The 23,415-nt window shown below is 40.7% G+C and overlaps 1 protein-coding gene across 2 annotated transcripts in view; it reads right to left on the bottom strand.

Annotated features, from left to right (window-relative positions):
- Positions 1–22,874, bottom strand: part of HSD17B12 (hydroxysteroid 17-beta dehydrogenase 12) — a 165,799-nt gene extending 142,925 nt beyond the window's left edge. Inside the window, exon 1 of one of the 2 annotated variants that reach the window (XM_029207055.1) lies at positions 22,637–22,874. In XM_029207055.1, coding sequence (XP_029062888.1) covers positions 22,637–22,796 — 160 coding nt within the window. In that variant the 5' untranslated portion in view covers positions 22,797–22,874. The other variant, XM_029207053.1, reaches the window with a different exon arrangement.
- Positions 22,875–23,415: the final 541 nt, after the last annotated feature.

Below are 23,415 nucleotides of genomic sequence, written 5' to 3'. Positions count from 1 at the left end.
TTCTTTCAATATGGCTTTCTGCCTGAAGTAATGAAAACAGTGTGATAATTCAGAAGAAATGTTAAACAGAAGGGTAGTCAGAAGAAAAGGAAATATATCATTTTTTCATAGGTTGAGAGGATGCAAGTTTATGTAAAAATTCATTCTTTGAAGTGTCTAATCCAATTAATGGCAATATTAATTGGCAATGCTAATTTTGTTTAGCAAACTTTCCTCCCTGTAACATAGACCTTTTTCTTAATGTACACCTTCAATAGCACCATCTTTGGAGTTTGGGTAAAAGGAGCAATCTTCTAAAAGCTTTCCCATGTTAAAAGTCTGATCACTTTCTTCAAATTAATATATCACACTATACTTTTAAAGTATTTTATCTCCTAAAATATATAAAGCATATTTTATTTGGGACTCTAATAGCTAAATGTTAATTCTATAAAATCTAACTTTAGAATACACTTTTGGAAGAGTTTCTTTCTAAAGCATTAAAATAAATATCTCTGCAAACTTATCTGAATTTAAAAGATGGCAAATCTATCCAGTACTAAGATTTGTATTTTATATCCATGAAGTAGATTCTTTTCTTTTGAAATATTAAACAAGCTTCCAAAAGCGGGATACAAAGACGGTTTACAGAAATTGCACAAATTCAATGGAATTTTCAAAGAATTTCAAAATATAATGGTAAATTATTTACCCAGTTGAAAAAAAAAAAACTAAGTATGTTTGCTTTGGGCTCTCTTGGGAGGCAAAATATGTATTTATGTTCAAGTACTAAATTAAAAACCAAATGAAACTTCATTTTAATAAAAATCCCCTTCAATATAAATTTTTAGAAGGTGTTTGGTGCTCATCAGTGCCCTCTAGAGTCAGTTATTACAGTTCAGAGTGAACCAGATCTTAAAACAGTAATTCATTATTAAAAATAAAAGTGATACGGACTTCTCTGGTGGCGCAGTGGTTAAGAATCCGCCTGCCAATGCAAGGGGCACGGGTTCTGGCACTGGTCTGGGAAGATCCCACATGCCACGGAGCAACTAAGCCCATGCGCCCCAACTACTGAGCCTGATTTCTAGAGCCCATGCTCCGCAACAAGAGAAGCCACCACAACAAAGAGTAGCCCCCGCTCGCTGCAACTAGAGAAAAGCCCGCGCACAGCAACAGAGACCCAACGCAGCCAAAAATAAATAAATAAATGAATTTTTATAAATAAATAAAATAAAATATCATAAAATAAAGGTAAATAATTTTTAAAGAACTTAAATCACAGTCAAATCATAATTTCCCCTCAAAAATTTCAAAATTCCCCTCTAAAAGTCCACTTTTTAAAAAATAAGTTCAGTTTGGCAGTGTCTCCTTTAGATATTTATATTGTTTTGCAAAAAGATGCTTCAAGTGAAAGACACTATGCCTTTTGAAGTTTACTATGCAAAGGTTCTTGCTCCAAAATCTGCATTTTTAAGATTTTTAAGTCATGTATTTTTATTTCTAGTTGTCCTCCATATGCCTAAATTTTAAGAATCACTCTATGTTTAAAAAAGCTTACCTAATGTATACTCCATTAAAATAAGATAAAGGAAGCTTATATTTCTTGAATATGTTGAAAATTTCAAATGACAATTCACTGTAAGGCCAGTTGGCCCAGGTTTTTGTACGTCAAGAAAAAGAAAGCCTGTGTTTACTATTTCTCAGATATCACCCACTAAATTATTTTAGTGAAACATACCTCCAAATTTCCACCAACACAAAAACTACCATCAAATCTCTTTTTATATTTCAACTGAGTGATCCAGTTCTCCGACCCTAGAAGTGCAGGGACACAGAGGAAGCCTGCAGGCACAATGTGCCCATCATCACGCAGCAGAATTCAGCACCCCCTAAGGCTGGCTTCATCCCCCAGCCCAGAGCTGCACATGTACCAACCCGTGTTCTGAGCATGCACCTCTGCAATGCTCTCAGGGGCTCAGGCACACGCAGTCACCATACCCACAGATGAAGCCCGTGGTCACCAGAAGACCACTACGTTCAGGCCAGCAGTCAGAGCACAAGGCAGCAGCCCTTTCTGTTCAGAAAAGAGGGGAGTAGTGGTCCATTCACAATTTTCCGAATGCTTTAAATATGCATAGGTACAGAAGCAAGATGTTTATTGTGTACATCCACTAAATTAATTTCCGGTTTTCTTCTGTCTCTTTAAAAATTAAAAAAAAAAGTCATTGTTTAAGCTCATTCTAGAGGGAAAACTCCAATTACTCCCTACTCTCAGCTCTTACTAAACTTGCCTGATGTTTCATAAACTGCATACGCCATACGGGGGGACAAAACGGGGCAAAGCGTTCCATCAACTATTTTGATAAAGCAATGAAGTCAAAGCACTACTGATAAATCCCTCTTTGGACGTTCAACAAACCCATAAAGAGGAGGACTAATGCATAGTATTCTTGCTTATGAGGGGTAAAAACAAGCTCTTTCTTTTATGTAGAAAATAGTTATGCAGCTTGGCTCTTGATGTGTTACATCACCTCCTCTCTGCTGCTTATTACCTGGGCTATTTCACTGCCCTGTGTTTTCTCCACTGGAGGGCACAGTTAGCTAAAAGAAAATTTGGTGAAACCTAATTTGGTCTGTTCTACGGTTCCAGAAAAAGTATGGGTGGGAAATGAGGTTAAAGCTGCTCTCAGAAAGGGTGTTTCAGTAATATTTCTGAATTTTACCTATCTCGGTTCTCCTTGAAAACCATTATAAAAGATAATCATTAACTGGCTAACAGCTAAAACAAAAAAATATATTCCAAACACCACTATCTATATAAAGTGTAAACAAAAGATGAGGCGGAAAGCAAAGAATGATTTTTTAAAATGGTGAAAATGACCCATTTCAGGTACAGAATAATCTAAAGAATAAGTGCAAACAGAAATTCTCCTCTTCAACAAGCATATACACGACTACTACGGTCCCAACAAGGCATCACCATGAGAATGTGGTGTTGAATGACTCAGTTCTTTTGCAATGACATAAATCGTAAGCTCAGAAAAAATAGGTTTTATTTATTTTCTGTTTTTTGCATTATCATTTTAGAGATAAGCCAATAGGGGATGCTATTCAGCAGTTCATTTATAGCTGCCTTTTCTTTACAAGCCTAATCAATCATAAGGGTGTAGTTTCAATATGCTTAGGAAAAAGATCAGTAAAAGAGACACAAACACTGCACTTCTCGATAAAGTCAATAAATGTACAGCTTTCAGAGGAGCTTATAAAACAACAGGCTTTTGTTGTTTTAAAAACTGCTTTTGAATAAAACTGTTTCTAGGCTCCAACTTATCAGTAAGCTTTCTAAGCTTTTATTGTGTTGAAAGTAAAGTGATGGAGGACAACTCTATGGATATTACCCAGGGAATCACTTTTATTAGGTCAAATGACAAAACATTAAAACTTAGTTTTTTATTACAGATAGATCAAATTAATTTTTTAAGGTAGCAAATGGGGCAGAATAACTTGGGTGGGATTAAGCCTTCAGAAAGATCTTCTAAATATCATGTACATTTAAACAAATTATTCATGTTATTTTAAGCGCATCAAAGAAATCCAGAAGTTCCAGCTAGGAAATCTTCTACATAATTCAGTGGCAGGCAGACCAGTCCTCTGCAGTCCTAAGAGAAGAAGGAATTCTATCTGCCTGATAACACAATTGATCGTTCCCAATCCTTTTCCCCATTTATTTAAATCATGGCTAACCATAAGAAGAGTCTTCTAGGCAGAAGGATAAACTAGTACAGAGTCTGTGCTGTAGATGCACAGGGAACAGCAAGGAGGCCAGTATGGTTGGAGTGGAGAGAGGCAACTGCATTCAGGTCTGAGTTCAAATGTCACCTCATGAGAAAATCTTGCCTAACCACCCTATATAAAACTAGCAGGGATATAAACTTCCTCTCCATGCTCCCGTTATTCTCTATTGTCTACCTTGCTTTATTTTTCTTCTTAGTACATCTCATCGCAGGACTTACCAAATATTTGTTTGTTTATTGTCCATCCTTCCCTATTAAAATGCAAGTTCCATGAAAGCCAACACTTGGCCCATTTTGTTCACTGCTATCCCCCCCAGCACACCAAAGATGATCAAATATTTGTTGAATCAACTAAATGAAAGATTAATGATGGGAGTATGGAGACAGCTCGAGAATAGAGGATACAATATCCATGATATATGCTGTATGCCTGACATGAGGTGCCAATACCAAACAAGGGGCAGAAATGGTAGTAATAATACAGAAGAAAAAGAGGCATAAAGACTACAGAATTAAAACTGGTGATAACAGCTGTCCTAGTCTTCTTATACTTGCCTTTGATCCGTTTCCAGAGAGTCAGATTCTGTCACTAATCAGCAACAATACCTTACCTTAAATAATACCTGTTTCTTAAACACAAGAATAGTCATCTTTCCAAAACCATGAGTGTTTCACCTCAGAAAGAGGAAGGCAGGAAAAGAACACACACACACTCCCCTTCATTCAAGGGACAAAATTTGAGTAAGTTACCGAATCTCTCCTATCAGAAGTGACACACCCACACAAAGAAGCACAGCTTCCCTTGAGCCCCAGCGATGGTGCATGGCCAACCTGAGTCTTGAGAGGCCCGAGAGGCTTAATTTCTTATTGTACTACAGTCCTTTTAGACTTGGTCCTTGCATCACTGCTATTCAAGATGAACTCAATCTCTATCTTCTTTTTAAAATAGTATTTAGATTCACACATCAGGCTCTCCTGGTTCTTAAAACAAACTCAGCATCAGTAAGGCCATATCGCCATCGGAGATACAAAGCAGAATCCATGTCCCTAAGCTCCTGTATCTTTGTTCCAGCTTTTCAGTGACTCAGATGGCACACTTCCCCATTTGGAATTTAAATAACACTGAATCTCTAACCTTATACTCTACTATTGCCCCAACCAGGAATATATGAAATGGATTTCATAATTTTTATATTAATAATACATTAATATGGGGAAATGGCAAAGCTAAGAATATACCACCAGGGTAATGAACACTACTGACTTCTTACTGGCTTTGAAATGGAATTAGAGAGAAATAAGCTCTGAGGATAGTAACAGACCCACACATAACATACACCCACCCCAGCTTTACTTCTTCATACCCAGTCCTGATCCTTTTCCAATTCAGTTGAACTACACTGGGTCAAAGTCTTCAGATTACTAGGTACTCCCTAAAAATAAAGTTACTTAGACTAACTTAAAGTAGACCATCTTATGACATTTACTTCAAATTAATTGAAAACCCAATATTCCTAAATCATTTGGTAACAGTTCTCAAAGAATCTTGGCAATAAGACAGTTTTCACATACTTATACTCTTTGGCTTTATAAACTGTAGACCTGACTAAAATAATTTAATGGCCATTAATATGGCCAAGAACTCAATGACCAGCATAATCAGGAATGAGACTTTGTTTAATGAGACGTGCAATCGTATCTCATACCAAAGTTGGCCTCCTTTCATCCATTTCAGTATTCAAATGAACTGCAATATATTGTTTATCCAAGTCTATAGGACCTTAAATCAATTATAAAATTTTACTCAAAACAAGAAAATCTCCCCACTTTTCTACTGAATCTGTAGGTTAGGATGCTTTCAGCTGAAATAACAGAAATAGCTTTAAGAAAAATGGGGTTTATTATCTCAAAACAACAGGAAGTGTAAGGCACCACCAGAATGGGTGAATTCAGCAGCTCAATGACGGAATCAAAGACCCAGATGCTTTCCATCTTTCTGCTCTGCAGCCCTCAGTGTGCTGGCTCCTTCCTCAGTTTGTCCCCTCTGGTCCCAAAGACGGCTACAGGCAACACATCCTCACGGACCAATACCCTTCCTTCTGCCTCTTTTGAAAGGAGAGGAAAGCTTCTCAGAAGTCCTCACTCCAGGAGATTTCTTACATCTCATTGGCCAGAACTGTGCTACATGCCCATTCCTAAACCAATCTCTAGCAAGGAAAGAGGAATCATCAAAGTAAGTGTAAACTACGATTGGGCCCCTGGGTCTGAGGAGAGGGCCCTCCTCCTCTGAAGTATATGGCTGTCCAATACCTATACAAATCCAGCATTCTGTCAACAAGCAACCAACCACATCTGCCACAACTCCCTCAAACGCTGCGCTCACTCTGCACTGACCATATGGCAACCATCTCCTGCTTAGTAGATCAGAATTAAATTATGGCGAGGAATAGATTAATTCATACCTTAATGCAAACATAATCCTAATGAAGTTTGTTCAATATTTAGTCAGCCATCTGTATTTATAAAAAGTATAAAAACACTTAAAACTAAGGCTAATCCACCAACCACCCTGAGAGGTAGCAAAACTCCCATCCACAGTGAAATATTAAAACATATATCAACTTATGCTTCAAATCTATTTCTTTTATTATTTCCAGGAAATAATTCCTCCTACCTTTTCCTTGGTCTTTATTTGTTGCTTTGTTTAAAGAAAATGAAAGCAAGGGCAAATATGGTGATGAAAATTAGAGCTAAGCCGGTAGTGCCCTATCCATATCCATCCTGACCACACCATTGGACAGCACATTCCAAATGTGTCTCTTCGCCCCAAGGGCTTTATCTGGTGGCTGAAGCCAGCAACACCCAAGTGCACAGTGGAACAAGTACTATCGAATTAATGTTCCTCACCACCAACAGCCCTCAACCAGTGACTAATGGCCATTGGTATATAAAATACTTGAGCTTCCAGGCCCTGCAGGTGAAATAGCTCTGAAACTTGAGTTCTACACTAGCTACAGGTGATCACAGGGCTTGATAACAGCCCCTTTATTGGCTGTGTTCCCTTCCCTGTCTCCCTCCCTACTGGTACTTCTTGGGATCACCTTCCAAACAAACTGATTGCACTTGAGTCCCTGTCTCAGTGTCTGCTTCTGGGAGAACCCAAAGACAGAAATGCAAAAGGAGAGAAAAGTAAACGTTTCCATTTGAAGAAACATTAACACACTGACCAAAAAAAAAAAAGTAATTCACAATTTTCAAAGAAGTAATGTATTTTGAAGCAAGTATTATTAGAAGATCTGGGTGTTTATACATGGTCCTAATCTTTGCTATATTTTTAAAAATTAGAATCAAAGTACATCAGGAAACTATTTCCTCATATCAAAGATGATACTTTTACTCTGGAGATCTAAAAAGCACCATTATGTCATCAGTGTCATCATTCATAAGAATCTAGCTTAAATGAAGGTTGGAATAGAAAACCTTTAACTAAAGAAAAAGTACTCTCTGAATATCTTTAATCCTGAGACAAAAACAGTAGGGTACTGAGTGAGAAATGACAGGAACTTCTAATTACCTCTTACAATAACGCTTCTAATACAATAATGGAACTTTAAACAGTTATGTCAAACTTGAGAGTCTTCCAATTACATCAGAGTTGAAATGACACTTCACTGCCAATAACTTAACTATATCCTTAATCCAGTATACCTAACCATAGCCATTGTATACGTTAAAAATAAAGTTGAAGTATTTTATTTAAAATTAACATAATTTGTGGCTAAAGTAGTTTAACTTTTAATTCAGAAACCCAGCTTACATCAACAAAGTTGTTTAAAAGAAAGTTTTAGGTACGTTCTAAAATTGACATATATTAGATAATCACATCAAAAGAAACTTAGGTGTTGATCATGACAAATGTGCAACAGATCCCAAAATAAATCTCTGAAGCAATTTGAACCTCACACAAAGGCTCCAATCAACTCATGGGGCAATTCTATTTCTAGGTTTCTAACTGAAGATGGAAGGGGGAAAAGGCCCCATGTCCTGTTTGTGCATAATGCTTTGTACAGTGTTTCCAGACACGATTCAGAGACTCAATATCACTGAAGATACAGAGTGGGTATTTTTAGACATATTTGATAGATGCAATAAACAGAGAGGCTGACTGAAAATTCCACAGACGATAAATGTCAAAGGAAGGTGGACTCTGAACTCAGGTCTTCTGATTGTGTTTCCCTGCTTTTCCGCCTAAAAAGGAAATAACAAACATTTACCAAACTAAGTCACCAAGTGCTACATGGGATACACTCAAACAGCTCAAAAATAATGTTCTCCTTGTCCTAAGATATTACATGTTGAGGCTCCAAAGTTTCTATAGATCGTAAGATATAGCATATAATTTTTGACAACTATAAATGACTGCTGAGCCAAAGGATTTTGGTAAGGAACTCAGAACATCAGGCTCGGGCCAGTTCTAATCTACAGGAAGACTGTCGGACATCCACCCAGAACCACACGGGAATCATCGCTTTCCTCCCAAACCCTGCTTCTTCTCTTTGGGTTTCCGCAGTCGGTGCCCAGTGTCAGCCTCTATCGCCTCCTTCACCTGCACAACCTGCCTGTGACGAGGGCCCAGGACTTCTACCTCTGTCTCTCGTCTGACTCCCCCACTCAGTCCCTGCCCCACGACCTTAATCCAAGCCACCATCACCCAGCGCCTGGCTTACCACCGCCACCAGTCTCCTGCTGGTCCCCCCATCTCCTGGGTGGCTCCCTCCACATCCATTCTCCAAAATGCCAGAGTAACCGGTCCAAATACAAACTGGATCATGACATCTACTGCTTAAAATCTTTCAATGACTTCCCACTGCCCTGAGGCTAAATAAAACCCTCACGGAGCCTCAAGGTCCTTTAGGACTGGCCCGCTGCCCATTTCTCTAAGTCTTATCTCTTGCCTCTCTCCTCCCAAGGACTGTCTGCCCAAAGTTCTTGAACGCTCTCACTTTCCTCAAGGGCTTCACGCAAGTCTTCTCTCTGCTGGAAAAACTCCCCTGTCCTCCAACCCCTTCACCCGCCCATTTCTCATTGATCAACATAGTTTGCAGAGTTCACAGGAGTTCCAATCCCAGGGTCTCCTCCACTTCCTAGCCATGTGCCTTCAGACAAACTGCTTGATCTCTCTATTATCTTAGCTTTCTTTCAGTCAAATGGGGATAGGACCTACCTTATTGGAGTGCGTGAGGAGTAAATGAACTCACTGAGGCATTTAGAAGAGTATCTGGAAAATGGTAAGCTTTTTAACAAACATTTTGTCTTATTACTGTTATTAACATCATCATCTTCTTCCTACTACCTCTTTTCTTCCACACCTTGGATTAAATGTGACTTCCTCCAGAAACCTTTAAAGCCCTGAAGAGGTGTTCCCATAGCTGGCTCCTGCTAAACTTTTCAGAGCCGCTTATGTAATGATCTGTGTCCTCTACTAGAACAAAGAAGGTAGCGACCAAAGCTTTCTTGCTTACCACTAACTTCCAGACCCAGTGCAGTACACCAAGCAGATTGCCTTAAAATCACCCTTATCAGGAGCTTCGGCAGGAAATTTGGCAGGAGCCCGGACTCAGAAAACCTAGACACAAGATTCAATTTCTTGTGTCATTTACTAGCTGTGTAACCCCTATACCACTCCCTGCAGCTCCCTCTGGTCCTGGAATATTACGTGGAAGTAATTACAGGGTGGTTATGGCAATCATTTGAGAATACTTGCAAGAGCAATTTGTAAATTAAGATGTCATCATTACGGTAAAATTTCATTAATTTAGCCTCCTCTAATTCAGAATGTCTGAACATCATTGTCTCACCCCTGTTGTGTTTTTTTCACATTATCTATAAAGAGATCATCCCCTCCTTTCTCATGACAGGCAATGATAGGTATTGGAACACACAGATAAACAGCTGCTCCCTGTTCTACAGCAGTATTATGACTGAATGTGCAAGATTAGGGGAGCTTGCTTACTTTATTAGGTCTGTTTATGTGACAAGACGGGAGTTTCAGCAATCATTAAAGCAAGCTTGGCAATATTTCTACTGGAAGTGAGCTTGGTGGTGAGCAGTTACTGCCGGCATTACAGTAAAACCAATCTGGAGAATGAGTTTTCTACATACGAGGAAGGTTAAGGGACTCTAAAACTGGAATTTAAACTTCTAAAGGATACTACACCCTTTGCTGGCCAAGAAGCAATCCTAAAAACTATACGGTATTTCCTTGGCAATTTAGTGTCATCAACCTCATCTGTAGTTAGAGCTATAGGCACAGCCAAGACTACAGATAAGAGATAACGGATCGACCCACTTGGCTTGTAGCACTATACACAGTGAAAAAGTCCCCCGGTCTTAACATCCATGTAGGAGTGCACCAAGAGTAGGAAATAATGGTACCCTCGGGGCTACAGAGATGTGTGTCATTTCTTCGAGAGTTCAGGCTCCTGTACAGAGAAGGCTTTTCGCCCCATACCAGCTGCGGAAATGTGATGAAGTTCAGTTCTGTCAGCACCCTAACTGTTATCACTCATCACCTCTGCCTGTCCTCCTCGCCAGTTTTCCTCTCTTAATTCATCCCTGACAAATCTCTTCTATTCCGCTGTCAGAGTCTGCTGCTCATCACTCCTACCACTGCTTTTAATCAACCGAGCACCGATGCAACCCCCATTTTCTGCTCTGTGCCACTGACCCTCTTGCCTAAATAATCTCTAACCGGATGAATGAACTTGAGCAAGTCATTACCTCTTCCAGCTTATTTCCCTAATAGTTCAACTGAAGAGGTCACCAACAGCCCTTCCAGTTTTGTTATTCTATCATTAGTCTCTTCTGCCTCCTAATGATTTTTCAATTTTCTCAAGTTTCTCACAAAATGGCTGACTCAGCTTTTGTAGATTATCAACCAACTGCAGTATTCATTTCTTTCCATGAACAAACAACGCATATACTCAGTGCTCTGTGGTTAACTTTCTAGCAGTTATTAAGTATATACATTGACCATTCAATGCCTTTACTACCAAAGAGATTTTCCAGGAAATTCAGTTCAATGTCCCCAAAAAGTCTGAAGGCTCTAGAAGGCGTGGGTTCATTTTTTCAGGCCTTTAAAATAACAAAACTACATTTTGGTCAACACATCCTATTATTCAGTTTTTTCACTCATTCATCTCAGCCTTACCAATTAGCAAGGTTTTACTGAAACTTTCATTGGAAGAGTCTTTCTTACTAAAAGAAAGCCTACTTGTAACAATTTTATAAAGACTTGGGGAAGGATAATAAATATATTACAAAAAATCCATTAATATTGAAATGTTTATTAAATCTGGCAAAGTGGTTGATTTCCTACAGCAATTTCCTAACACATGTATGAAGGAAGATTAGCTTATTACCAATGCTACACAAGGACATCTCTTTGCTCTCACTGCATTTCACACTTTCAAAACTGTTATCCCAGCTCTGCTACAATAATTCCATAACCAGTCTTTGTCTAATCAGCCTGGGTTTAATTTCAATCTAGCTTTTTAGGTGTCACTTGAGATTTTAAAACAAAGAGGAAAAAAGGTGTACAAATTATTTTGTAAAACATAACCAAGAGAATACAAAAGCAAAGCAAAACACCCCATCCCCATCAAAATATAATTCAAAGAAAATATATTCATTCACTACATATTATTTACTGTGCACTCTCGAGGGGCTTGTAGTTTAGAACAGTCATGCGTGCAAGCACAGACACACACACAAACAACCAAAAAGGTAAAGTGTGGAAAAGCCCACAAAAAAGCACAAAACAAGCACTATCAGAGTTCCAAAAGTACATGATGGCTTCCATGTGGGCAGCTGCACATAAGCATTCAGAATCTGGACTCTGAAAAGTAGGTAGAATTTCATGAACAGGAGGAGTAAGGAAGAGTGAACAACAAGAAAGAGCACTCCAGGCAGAGAGAGATCAACATTCAACAACCACTGCAACTACTGAATGTCTCTACACAAGCAAAAGGACACAGAAGCAGAAAGAAGCGGTAAGTACAGGCACTTCTGGGACACAAAGACATTCAGGGCAGTCTAGTTCCAGGGTCTATACTATGAGAACATCTTCCTGAGGTTATAGTCTATATTTTGTTTTTAGACTAAATAATTTCATATTTAGAGGTGGGGAGACCACTAATATTTCTTAGATTTACAACTAATAAGAGAATATAGAAAGAGAAGATAATTCCCCACAAAAAATACATTATCCCTCAAAAACACTGGAATACCTGAATATTTTCATTCATTCAACAACTATGTATTAGCACCTATTTTGTGCAGGCTCTGTCCTAGGTACTTGAGATACATAAGTGAACAAGAGAGACAGATCTTTGTCTTCATGGTGCTTCCATTCTAACAGAGGTAGACAAACAAGAAATGTCATAAATGAGCAAAGTATACAGTATGGGAGATGGTGACAAGTGCTATGACAAAGAGCACAAGTAGAGCAGGGGAACGGGGATCAGAAGGGTCGAAGAGATCAGACTGTAAGTTTAAAGGTAGGAGGGAAGGTTTCAGTGAGAAGATGATATTTGAGCAAAGACTGGAAGGAAGGAAGAAGACTCAGCCACATGCATATCTGGGGAAAAGCATTCAGGAAGAGGGAATAACCAAAGGCCAAGGCAGCAATGCCAAGCATGTTCAAGGAAGAAGGGAATGTGGCTAGGAGGGAGGGCGAGACATGGGCAGAGAGGAGATCAGAGGTAAAAGAAGGCAGGAGTCAGGTGGTCAAAAGCCTTGTCAACCACAGGAAGAATCTGGGGTTTTCATCTAAACAGGATGAGATGGGAGACTGGAATTGAGGTATATACACTATTGATACTATGTATAAAATAGACAACTAATGAGAACATACTATATAGCACAGGGAACTCTACTTAATGCACTATGGTGACCTAAATGGGAAGGAAATCCAAAGAAGAGGGATATATGTATACGTATAGCTGATTCATTTTGCTGTACAGTAGAAACTTACACAACATTGTAAAGCAACCATACTCCAATAAAAATTAATTTAAAAAATAAATAAATAAACAGGATGAGAAGACATTGGAGGGATCTGAGCAAAGGATCACATGATCTGACTAGAGCTTTTCAAGGATCACTGGCTGCTCTGTAAGAACTGATTATAGGGGAGCCAAGGTGGAATCAGAATGACAGGAGGCTGTTATAATAATCGAGGCAAGAGATTTTGGTGGCTTACACCAGAGTGGTAGAAGGAACTGGATACTGGATACTTTGAAGTTAAAGTCAGTAAGATTTCCTAATAGACTGTATGTGGGTGAGAGAAGAAGAGCTGAAAATGACCCAAGGTTTTTACAATGTGGTTGAAAAGTTGCACAGAACCAGATTTTTCTAAGTCCATCGTATCTCAGGTTCACTAATGGGGACCATATTTCAAGGAACCACTTAGTAAATCTCTTCACAAAGGAAGCAATTCTCCTGGAGTACTGTGAATCACCTCCTAATCAATCTATTCACAGCTTCAGATTTCCAATAGTTTATCTGCTGAGTGAACTACATTATTTCTTGGTTTCAACAATCCCTTTTCATCAAATAAGAGCAATGTATACAAATAAAGATGTCTTAAATATATGTTACTTGGCATCCATAAAAACACACAAGATGTTACATGAGAACCTCATGTAACCTCATTTACATCTCACTTCACTGTCATAATAACCCTGAAAAGTAACAGCCCTATTTACTAGATGAAGAACGTTATGCTCAGAGGTTAGCAATCTTTGTCCAAGGACAAACTTCTTAGCAAGTAGCAAAGCTCAGACCTGCTGTACTGACCCTAAAGCCAATCTTCCTGTTGGCGCTACTGTTCCCCAATGTCATACTCCTGAGAGGCAGTAATTGTTCAAAATCTTTAGTTTTCTAGTCTTTCCTCCCTTCCCCCAATGACTAGATCATTTAAGTAGAAATAACTTCACTTAACAGTGGTAAGGATAACTTTTCAGAAACTGGATAGTCTCCCTGGAATTGCCAGTTAGAGACCAGGCAAACATGTTTTTTCACCAGACAAAATGAATAAGAAAACAAAGCATTCGGATGTGTGGCAGGTTCTCAACTATCACACCACAGTTCTATGGAGTGACCTTGAGAAAGCAATAACCCAGTTTCAGGGTTCATTCAACGTTATCATCCAGTCCCTGGTCAAGAGTAGAACTTCCCATACCACAGTGATTAGATTTTCCCCCAGGGAGAAATAATCTTTGAAAGATGATAATCAGAAAGTGCACAAAAATGGCCCCCCTTACTATAAAGTATGAATTTGCATTTTTAAAGGCAATTTTAACTGAGATTATCTGAATAATCTGCTCTTCTCTATCTCTGTGACAATGCAACAGCTTCAGAAAGATCATAGAAGCAAAAACTTCTGTTTAAGGTTGCAACTCAGGGCTTCCCTGGTGGTGCAGTGGTTAAGAATCCGCCTGCAGGCGACACAGGTTCGAGCCCTGGTCCGGGAAGATCCCACGTGCCACGAAGCAACTAAGCCTGTGCACCACAACTACTGAGCCTGTGCTCTAGAGCCCGTGAGCCACAGCTACTGAACCCGAGTGCCACAACTACTGAAGCCTGAGCACCCAGAGCCCGAGCTCCACCAGAGAAGCCACCAAAATGAGAAGCCCACGCACCACAATGAAGAGTAGAACCCTCTCTCCACAACTAGAAAAAGCCCACTCACAGCAACGAAAACCCAACGCAGCCAAAAATAAATAAATAAATTTACCTAAAAAAATAAAGTTGCAACTCAGCATTACCCTTCTGCTTAAAATCCCCACAATTGTCTTCCACGTTCTTAAACAGCCCTGCTCACTGCCCCTGAGCCCCTCTCCACTCCCATCTTACATCATGCCTACCCTTCCTTGGCTCCAAGTGCTCAGGCCTTGTTTTAAGGGGACCCTGCTCTTTCCCACCTCAGGAGCCTAGCACCTGCTGGTCCCTCTGCTCTGTCTGCTACTCTTCACTTCCCTTCAGATCTCAGCTCAGTCATCACTCTGACCTTTCACAAGCTCCCACAGAACCAAGTGTGTCTGCTTTCCACCACTTAACAGGGCAGTTTGTTTCTGATTCCTGTTTGCCATCCCACTGGTCTGTTACAAGGTCCATGGCCAGCCTCAGGAGGATGTAGACGGTGGGTGGACAAATGAACAGTGTTGGATCACACTCTCCACCAAGATGGTGAAGGCTTCACCCTCCCTGCCTCCTAGCCTTAATTGTAATCTATCCCAGAAGGCAGAGATATAAATTGCTATATTTTAATATTTTTATGTTCAGGAAAGATGAGGAGAGAAATGGAATAAAGGATCTGTGCTACAGACTGAATTCATATGCTAGAAACAAAAATGTATATGTTGAAATCCTAACCCCCTCAATATAGTGGTATTAGGAGGTGGGGTCTTTGGGAGGTGATTGGGTCATGAGGGTGGAGCCCTAACAAATGGCATCAGTGCCCTTATAAGACACCCCAGAGAGCTCCCTGGCCCCTTGTCATGTGAAGACAGAACAAGAAGACAGCTATCTATAAACTAGGATGCAGTTCCTCATCAGAGACCGAATCTGCCAGCACCCTGATCTGACTTCCCAGCCTCCAGAACTGTGAGAAATGTTTGTTGTTGAAGCCACCTAGCCTATAGTATTTTTGTTATAGCAGCCCAAACGAACTACGACACACTATTAAATAAAATTTCTTTTAACTTATCCTTATCTACAAATGGCTTTAAAGGCAATGGAATTGATCTATTCAAATCCACTTACCAATGTATTCTCACTAACCAAATCTTTCAATAATTTTTTTCTGAAACTGAAAGACATCATCCTCAACCAACAAAAACAAACAGAAAATTAGTTTTGAAGCTCAATACTCTCACTTGAGTGAGAGTAGCAAAGGTAATCTCAGTTTGCTGAAGATGCAGTCAGCCAGCTATTAACCTTTTCTTACTAAGCCTTATCTTGTCAATTAGCTAAAGTGATTAGTATATAATGCTACAAAGGCTAATAATATTACTAATAAGTTATTAAGCATTTACGTACTAGGCACTGCACCACCTGTTTTACACAGAATACGTATTCTCATTTACCCTTCACAACAATCCTATGAAAACAGGCGCCAGTATTACCCCCATTCTGTAGATGAGGAAAGTGAGGCTCACAGATGTCTACTACCTTACTCAATGTTACACTCTAGTTTAAAGTAGAGGAGCTAGAATCCAAGTCTAGATTTGAGTCTCCGAGTCTCAGGTTTGACCCTTAAATAGGAAAATTATTATTGCACAGAAAGGAAGAGGAAGAACAGAAAAAAAAAAGGAAGCAGGAGACAATGGAGGCTGGTGTGAGGTTGGAGGAAACAGCTCAGAGTACAGAGGCTGAATTTCTAATTCCAGGAAACCATCCTCTTTGGTTTTTCCTCCAAATAAGACCAGGGCATGCTTTTAGGGCCGATCCTCCAGTTGCATCTGTTTCCTCTTACACAGCTCTAGCCCTAGTGCTTTAAGGTTGCTGCTGCTAACTCCAATCTGGAGACTGTTCCATTTAGGCCTATGGACTCCCTTTTCAGAGATGAAGTGAAGAATTAATAAATATCTTCAAGAACTTTTATGACTAAGTTCATCTGTTTCTCTGCCCTCCACCACCTGGCTGCTTTAAAAAAACAAAACAAACAACCAAACAAAAAAAACAACTTTTTTAAAAAAAACACTGTGATCAGCATCAAAAACAAACTCACCAGCAAGAACAGGTCTACCAGAATGTCAACAAGGAGCATATTACACTAACCAAGCTGGACCTCCGGAGATTCACTAAATCCATTTGAGAACGCCAGACTGATAAACAGAAAACAGCATTCAAGGTCCAGTCCAGCCGTATTGATGACAGTCAAACCCTTTGCTTTGTTAAGCACCTTGAGCGCCTTTCCAATGTGTTCCCATGCAACAAGATTCATGGTTACAAATCTGAAGAAAATCCCGAGCTACTTGATTCTAAAATGTGCTACTTATCCTGCAATGGTTCCAGAATTACCAAGCATGTCCAGATTTGAAAGTGTGCCTTAAATCAAAAAACAATAAAGTTCCTAAGGTATAAAGGAATCCACCCCAAGTATCCATGTAGTCTGTAAGCCAATCCCCACCACACACAGCATGTAGATGTTGCATAAAGGACAACTTGGCTTTGCATCCTGATCCTGTAACTCACCAGCTATGAAACCACAGAAGAAGTCATTTACCTAAGCCCCTGTTTCCTTCTCTGTACACTGGGGATTTTGGAGCACAACTCAAAGAGAAATTAATGATAATCTATGTGAAGTGCCTAGAACACTTCAAGCATTCAATAAGTGATAGTAATATTTCTTCTGGACTTGCCAAGTTAAATAACATTTCATACATACATATGTACATACATAATCATGTGGTACCTCAAAACTTAGTTAAAGAAAGGGACCCACTGTCAGTGGGCCCTGGTCACTCAAGTAGCCTTCAACAGTTTGAGGTAACTAGACCAATCCTGCATAGCTGACCATGTAAAAACAGAAATTACACACCACACCTGATTTTGAGAATCTGATTCTTGGAGCTTGGCTAAGCAGAGCCAGCTTTGATGAGTGGCTTTTCCACGGAAGAACCCCACCACCCCATACCCCTTTTTTTTTTTTTTTTTTTTTTTGCAGTACACGGGCCTCTCATTGTCGTGGCCTCTCCCGTTGCGGAGCACAGGCTCCGGACGCGCAGGCTCAGCGGCCATGGCTCACGGGCCCAGCCGCTCCGCGGCATGTGGGATCCTCCCGGACCGGGGCACGAACCCATGTCCCCTGCATCAGCAGGCGGACTCTCAACCACTGCGCCACCAGGGAAGCCCTCCCATACCCTTTTTAAGTCCTCATTGTCTACTGAATTAGGAAAACCTTGCAATACTACAGAGCCAAATGAGTTCCATCAGCTTTGGAAAATCTCAGGGATCTGATAGTGCAGATGTGTGGAGGGCAAAATGCAGAGAAGACTCTTTGCAAACTCTAACTCACTCCACAGAATGGAATATTTTTTGTTGTTGTTGTTAAACTTCATAGTTTATTTGGATTTCATTAGTTTTCCTTTTTTTTTAATTAATTTTTATTGGAGTATAGTTTGCTTTATAATGTGTTAGTTTCTGTTGTATAGAAAAGTGAATCAGCTATACATATACATATATTCCCTCTTTTTTGGATTTCCTTCCCCACAGAATGGAATATTAATCAGCAATTTAAAAAAAAAAAAAAGGGCTTCCCTGGTGGTGCAGTGGTTGAGAGTCCACCTGCCGATGCAGGGGACATGGGTTCGTGCCCCGGTCCAGGAAGATCCCACATGCCGCAGAGCGGCTGGGCCCGTGAGCCATGGCCATTGGGCCTGTGCGTCCGGAGCCACTGAAACATGCCACAAGGAACCTTGAAAACACTGTGCTAAATCAAAGAAGCCAGCCACCAAAAACTTCACATTATCTCATTCCATTTACATGAAATATCCAGAATAGGGAAATGTATATTGACAGAAAGGGGGTGAGAATGAGGGAGTGACAGCTAATAGGTACAGGGTTTCTTTTAAGGAAGATGAAAATGTTCTATAATTAGGTTATAATGATGGTTGCGCAACCCTGTGAATATAATAAAAACCTTGACTTGTACACTTTAAAATGGGTAAACTGTACGGTCTATGAGTTATATCTCAATAAAGCTATTTTAAAAATCTAACTCATTAACTGATTAGTGGATCCTTCATTCTTTGCTGCCTGGAGCTATATCCTCTCCTTTAAAAACTAAGAGCTCAGAGTTGCACCTATCACCTCCACTTTATTTTTATTTTTTTTATTTTTTTTTAAGATTATTTATCTGGCTGCGTTGGGTCTTCGTTGCTGTGCACAGGCTTTCTCTAGTTGCAGCAAGCGGGGGCTACTCTTCGTTGTGGTGCATGGGCTTCTCATTGCGGTGGCTTCTCTTTGTTGCAGAGCACGGGCTCTAAGCATGCCAGCTTCAGTAGTTGCAGCATGTGGGCTCAGTAGTTGTGGCTCACGGGCGCTAGAGCACAGGCTCAGCAGTTGTGGCGTACGGGCTTAGTTGTTTCGTGGCATGTGGGATCTTCCCAGACCAGGGCTTGAACCCGTGTCCCCTGCATTGGCAGGCGGATTCTTAACCACTACGCCACCAAGGAAGTCCCCACTTTATTTCTATATCAGTCATTTCAGATAAACTCCAATGATGGAAACTTGCTCAAATAAAGGCAAAATGTGTCTACGCTCAAACCAAATTCTACAGATTACATTCTCTGTTGCTCCACAGCAAGGACTATTCTCTTCTTAGCACAAACTGACCACCTCTGTTAGCAATCTTCTTTTCATTACTTGCTACAGTGACCTTCAAACAACTTGAAGCTCCACTTTCACAGGATCTCTTTGTTCTTGGAAGAGATACAGAAAGTATCACATGACAATGGCAGGCAAGAGAGCCTCACCTCCTAAATTGGCTAAACCCACCTGCTAGGGACCTAGTGAAATCAGCGTAATTCACTTGAGTGGGACTGCTACTGGAGAGAACTAGGGAAGGAATGACCCAGCTCTTGATTAGAAGATGAAGGAGATAAATTAGAGGATGGGCCGTGTAATGGATGGTCTTAAAAACCTACTAGACTAAGAAATCTGTGGTATGGAATATTTTTACAGATTGCAAAGCACAACTGTATTTCGGGGATTTTCCAAGGTTTTTTTTTTTTTTTTTAAACGTCTAGAAGAGCTTATATCTGATCAATATGCCAGTTACTGTGGGAAAAGACAAAAAATGAGGAACCACAGTCCCTGCCTCTCAGATTCTAAAATCTGAGGGGGAGAAATTAAACATACTCACATACAGAGACTTAAGAATAACAAGTATAAAAATATACTACCAATTCAACACATATTATTATGTAATACTTAAAATAATTGGTTATGGAAAGGAAGATGTTAAATAAACATCAGTATTAAAAACTAGGCAATGCCTCCCTAATGACACCAAGGTGCCCTAAAACCGAGTTCCCTTATTGAGTTTATGATTAATCTCTTTACCCAAAACTTTATTCCTTCTCTGGTCCCCTCTGACCTCAATCCTGTGCTAACTGAACACTAATCAACCAGAGTCAGATGACTGAAACTGCCACTGTCCATATAACATCATTAATGTACTAAAACTGCTGTTGTCAATGACATCATTAACGTATAAACTCAGGTTGTTTCTCCACTACAAGATGAGCTCACAGACCCCTGAGCCACGGACCACCTGGCCTGGGAATCATAAACCAGAGACACCCTCACTCCCAAAACTATGATTAGGAAATGTCACAGAAATGTCCCTATGATGATTAACCCCAGCCTCTCTGTTCTTTCCCGTGGAAAAAAGAAAAAAAAAGAAAGAAAAAAAAACAGAACCTTAAACTCAAAGACCAAGTTGAAGTGGATCTGAGGCTTGTCTCCCACTCCCCTGCTTGGTGCCCTGCAAATAAACCCTTACTTTGTTGCAAACACTTACTGTCAGTCTGGGTTTCAGCACCACAGGCACAAGAGCCCTTGCCTGGTTACATTAATAATTCGTTGAACAAATTACCTATTTTTAATCACAATTTAATCCTAATTATTCAAGTGTCATCTCTGCTTGTTTGTTTTTCAAATTATTTCAGTTTTTCCTTGTTTTTCAAAGATTCCCTGAATTTGGAGAGATAAAGGAAGACGTATTTTCTTTTAAGATCCAGGCCCCCACATGTAAGTAATGTTAAAAATAACAACTTCATTATTTCTTCCACTTAAGTACTTAAAAAAGACAGTTTTCCCAAAAAGTGAACTGGACAACATTTCACTTTATGATACTATGATCCTCTCTGTTATATCCCAGTGTTCTAGTTCAAATTTCATTTCCAAATCTTTTAAACATTGCCCTTAATTTATCAAACATCCTTCCTCTGGGGCCAAATCTTTTCAATATAAATAATACTTATGAAATGACAATGTCATATCACTTGGCTTTTTACTATGGATTCATATACAGATGACTTGGTCCCTTTGAGTTATTAGCCACTATGGTCAATTTTAGATCGTTAGAAAAAAAGTTATTAACATAAGTCTTTGCTTACAAATTACAAAACTTATTCATCTTGATATATGATTTCCTAAAGCACTAGAGTCTTGTTCAAAAGTCAACAAGCGGACTTCCCTGGTGACGCAGTGGCTAAGAATCCACCTGCCAATGCAGAGGACATGGGTTCAAGCCCTGGTCCAGGAAGATCCCACATGCGTCGGAGCAGCTAAGCCCACGTGCCACAACTACTGAAGCCCGCACACCTGGAGCCCGTGCTCCGCAACAAGAGAAGCCCCAGCAATGAGAGACTGCGCACCGCAACGAAGAGTAGCCCCGCTCACCACAACCAGAGAAAGCCCGCGCAAAGCAACGAAGACCCAACACAGCCTAAATAAAGCCTTCATTAAAAAAAAAAAGAAGTCAAAAAGCAAGTTTTCCAAACCTGACAACCAAGAATTTGAGCTTATCAACCGTGAAATTACAATCTTGATTATAATCAAGCTGAGCACTTCACTTGCTTTTTCAACGATCAAAAGACAATTAAGTGACTTTTTAAAATATGTATTATGTTAATAGCTGCTTCACATATTCATTCCTACTGGAGATGTTTTCTCCTTTTGTTGCTGTCCCAAAATGTTAATTTATTATGTTTTTCCTACTAAGCTGTTGAAATGTTTTTGAGTGAATAAAGTTAAGAACATGGAGTGACATTATTTGTGTACCTTATTCGAGCCTAGTCCGAAAGCAACCCCTAACCACTCCAAAATTCAATAAAATGCTTTGTGAAGTGAACATTCAATTATAAAACAGCAGAATGAATAATCACATCGGAGAACGGCACATCCCTCGGTTTAAAAAAAAAGCTAAAAGAAACAAAAAATAAGGAAAGAAAATCAACAAAAAAGGCGGAAAAAGAAAAACAACAAGCGCAAAACTTTCCTCAGATGTTTCCCAACTTCTCCAATCTGACCTTTCTCCTCCATCCTCAAAATCCCCCGACTAGATGGAACAAGACCTGTTCGTTTAGCTCACTCTTTCTGGGAATACTTTTTCCTGCAAATGTCCTTCTGCAGAAAGTATTTCCGATTTCTACATGAAGAGCACCGTTTTGCAGAAGCAATAATTCTTGCTACTCATTAGGACTCCAGAACAGTTTACCAATTTTTTTTTGTAAATTACCTGAACTAGGCCGAATCCAAGGTTCCAAAGAGCAGAAAGTCTTCTGAAATTCTATGTCCTCTTCCTCCACCCTCGCCTCCCAAAAGGCAACAGAATGCTTTTCATCCTGAGCACAGGGCCAGTATTCAAGCCAAAGACTTTGTCTTAAAACACTCATAAGGGGCGAGCTAAGGTGCATAGAGTGCGACTAAGGAAGCAAGCAGCAAGGCGACTAACTCCGTGAACCCGGAACGGCTTAAAGGACACAAGCCCCAGGGAGTTCAGGCCAGATTTCTCCCGCGCCCACCAACTGGCCCTTTAGATTCGCTGACTTAAGCCAGCAATGTATTTAGTATTTAAAAACTCTAGAAGTCTAAGCAAGCCAGAAAATGGCTTAGGGGACAGGCGGGTATACGGGACGCAGGAATCTCAGAATGGAGGAGAGGGGAGCTGGGGACGGGAAGGCCAAGCGCTGGGCCCCGAAGTGGTCAGCGCGTACCAGGCCCGGCCGGGAGCCGCGCGAGCCGCAGCAGGAGCGAGGGGGCCGGCGGCCCTCGATTCGACTCACCTGCCCATTCACCGATCCCCGGTCCGACCCCCGGCTCGTGACCCAAACCCCAGACCCGAAGGACCGTGAAGAGCGAGCACGAGATGCGCAGAGCCAGGTAGGCCACGGTGCCCGCGCCCACCCAGTATAGGAAGCCGGCGGCAGGCAGAGCGCTCTCCATGGCTTTCAACCAGGCCTCACTACCTTCGTGAATGGAAAAAACAAACGAATGAATGCAGGAAGAGGCGCTGGCCGTGAAGATGAGGACTACCGTAATAGGCGCTGCTCCTACACAGCTTTGGGCCTAAACCCCGCCCATGGCACCACATCCGTGCCGCCATTGGTGATCTATCTTTCTCTCTGCATGTAGTGCGTCGGTCATTGGCTGACCCTAGTTTCACTGCCCCGCCCACGACCCCCCCTTGCTCTCACCGAGCAGCGTTTCCGTTCTAAGGAGGCGGATCGCTCACCTGCCAATCAAACTTCAGTCCCGCCCAACGTGTCCCCACGCCCCCAGGATTCAGCCAGAGGGTTGCAAGTCTCACCGCCGCCAAATCGCTCAGGTCTCTCGTTGGCTGGAGAAGGCCTCGCGATTACCGAAGGTTGTGCTCCGATTGGCCAATCAGACCCAGTCTGGTTTGAGCTTGGGTTTGAGGAGGGAATGGGGTCAGAGACACCGGTAGTGAATGAGAAGATTGTAGTAAGAAGTGGAGCCATGGTTTTATTTTCACATCTTTGTTAAATGTGCTGTTGTTGTTCCCGTAAGCTTTTCCGAATAAAGGTTTGCATCTCCTGTTTCT

This window comes from Monodon monoceros, unplaced genomic scaffold, assembly GCF_005190385.1.
Source record: "Monodon monoceros isolate NGI ecotype Baffin Bay Population unplaced genomic scaffold, NGI_Narwhal_1 Super_Scaffold_7, whole genome shotgun sequence".
Taxonomy (NCBI): Eukaryota; Metazoa; Chordata; class Mammalia; order Artiodactyla; family Monodontidae; genus Monodon; species Monodon monoceros.
Note: the sequence above shows the minus strand (reverse complement) of the source record. Positions and strands in the feature narration are given on the sequence as shown.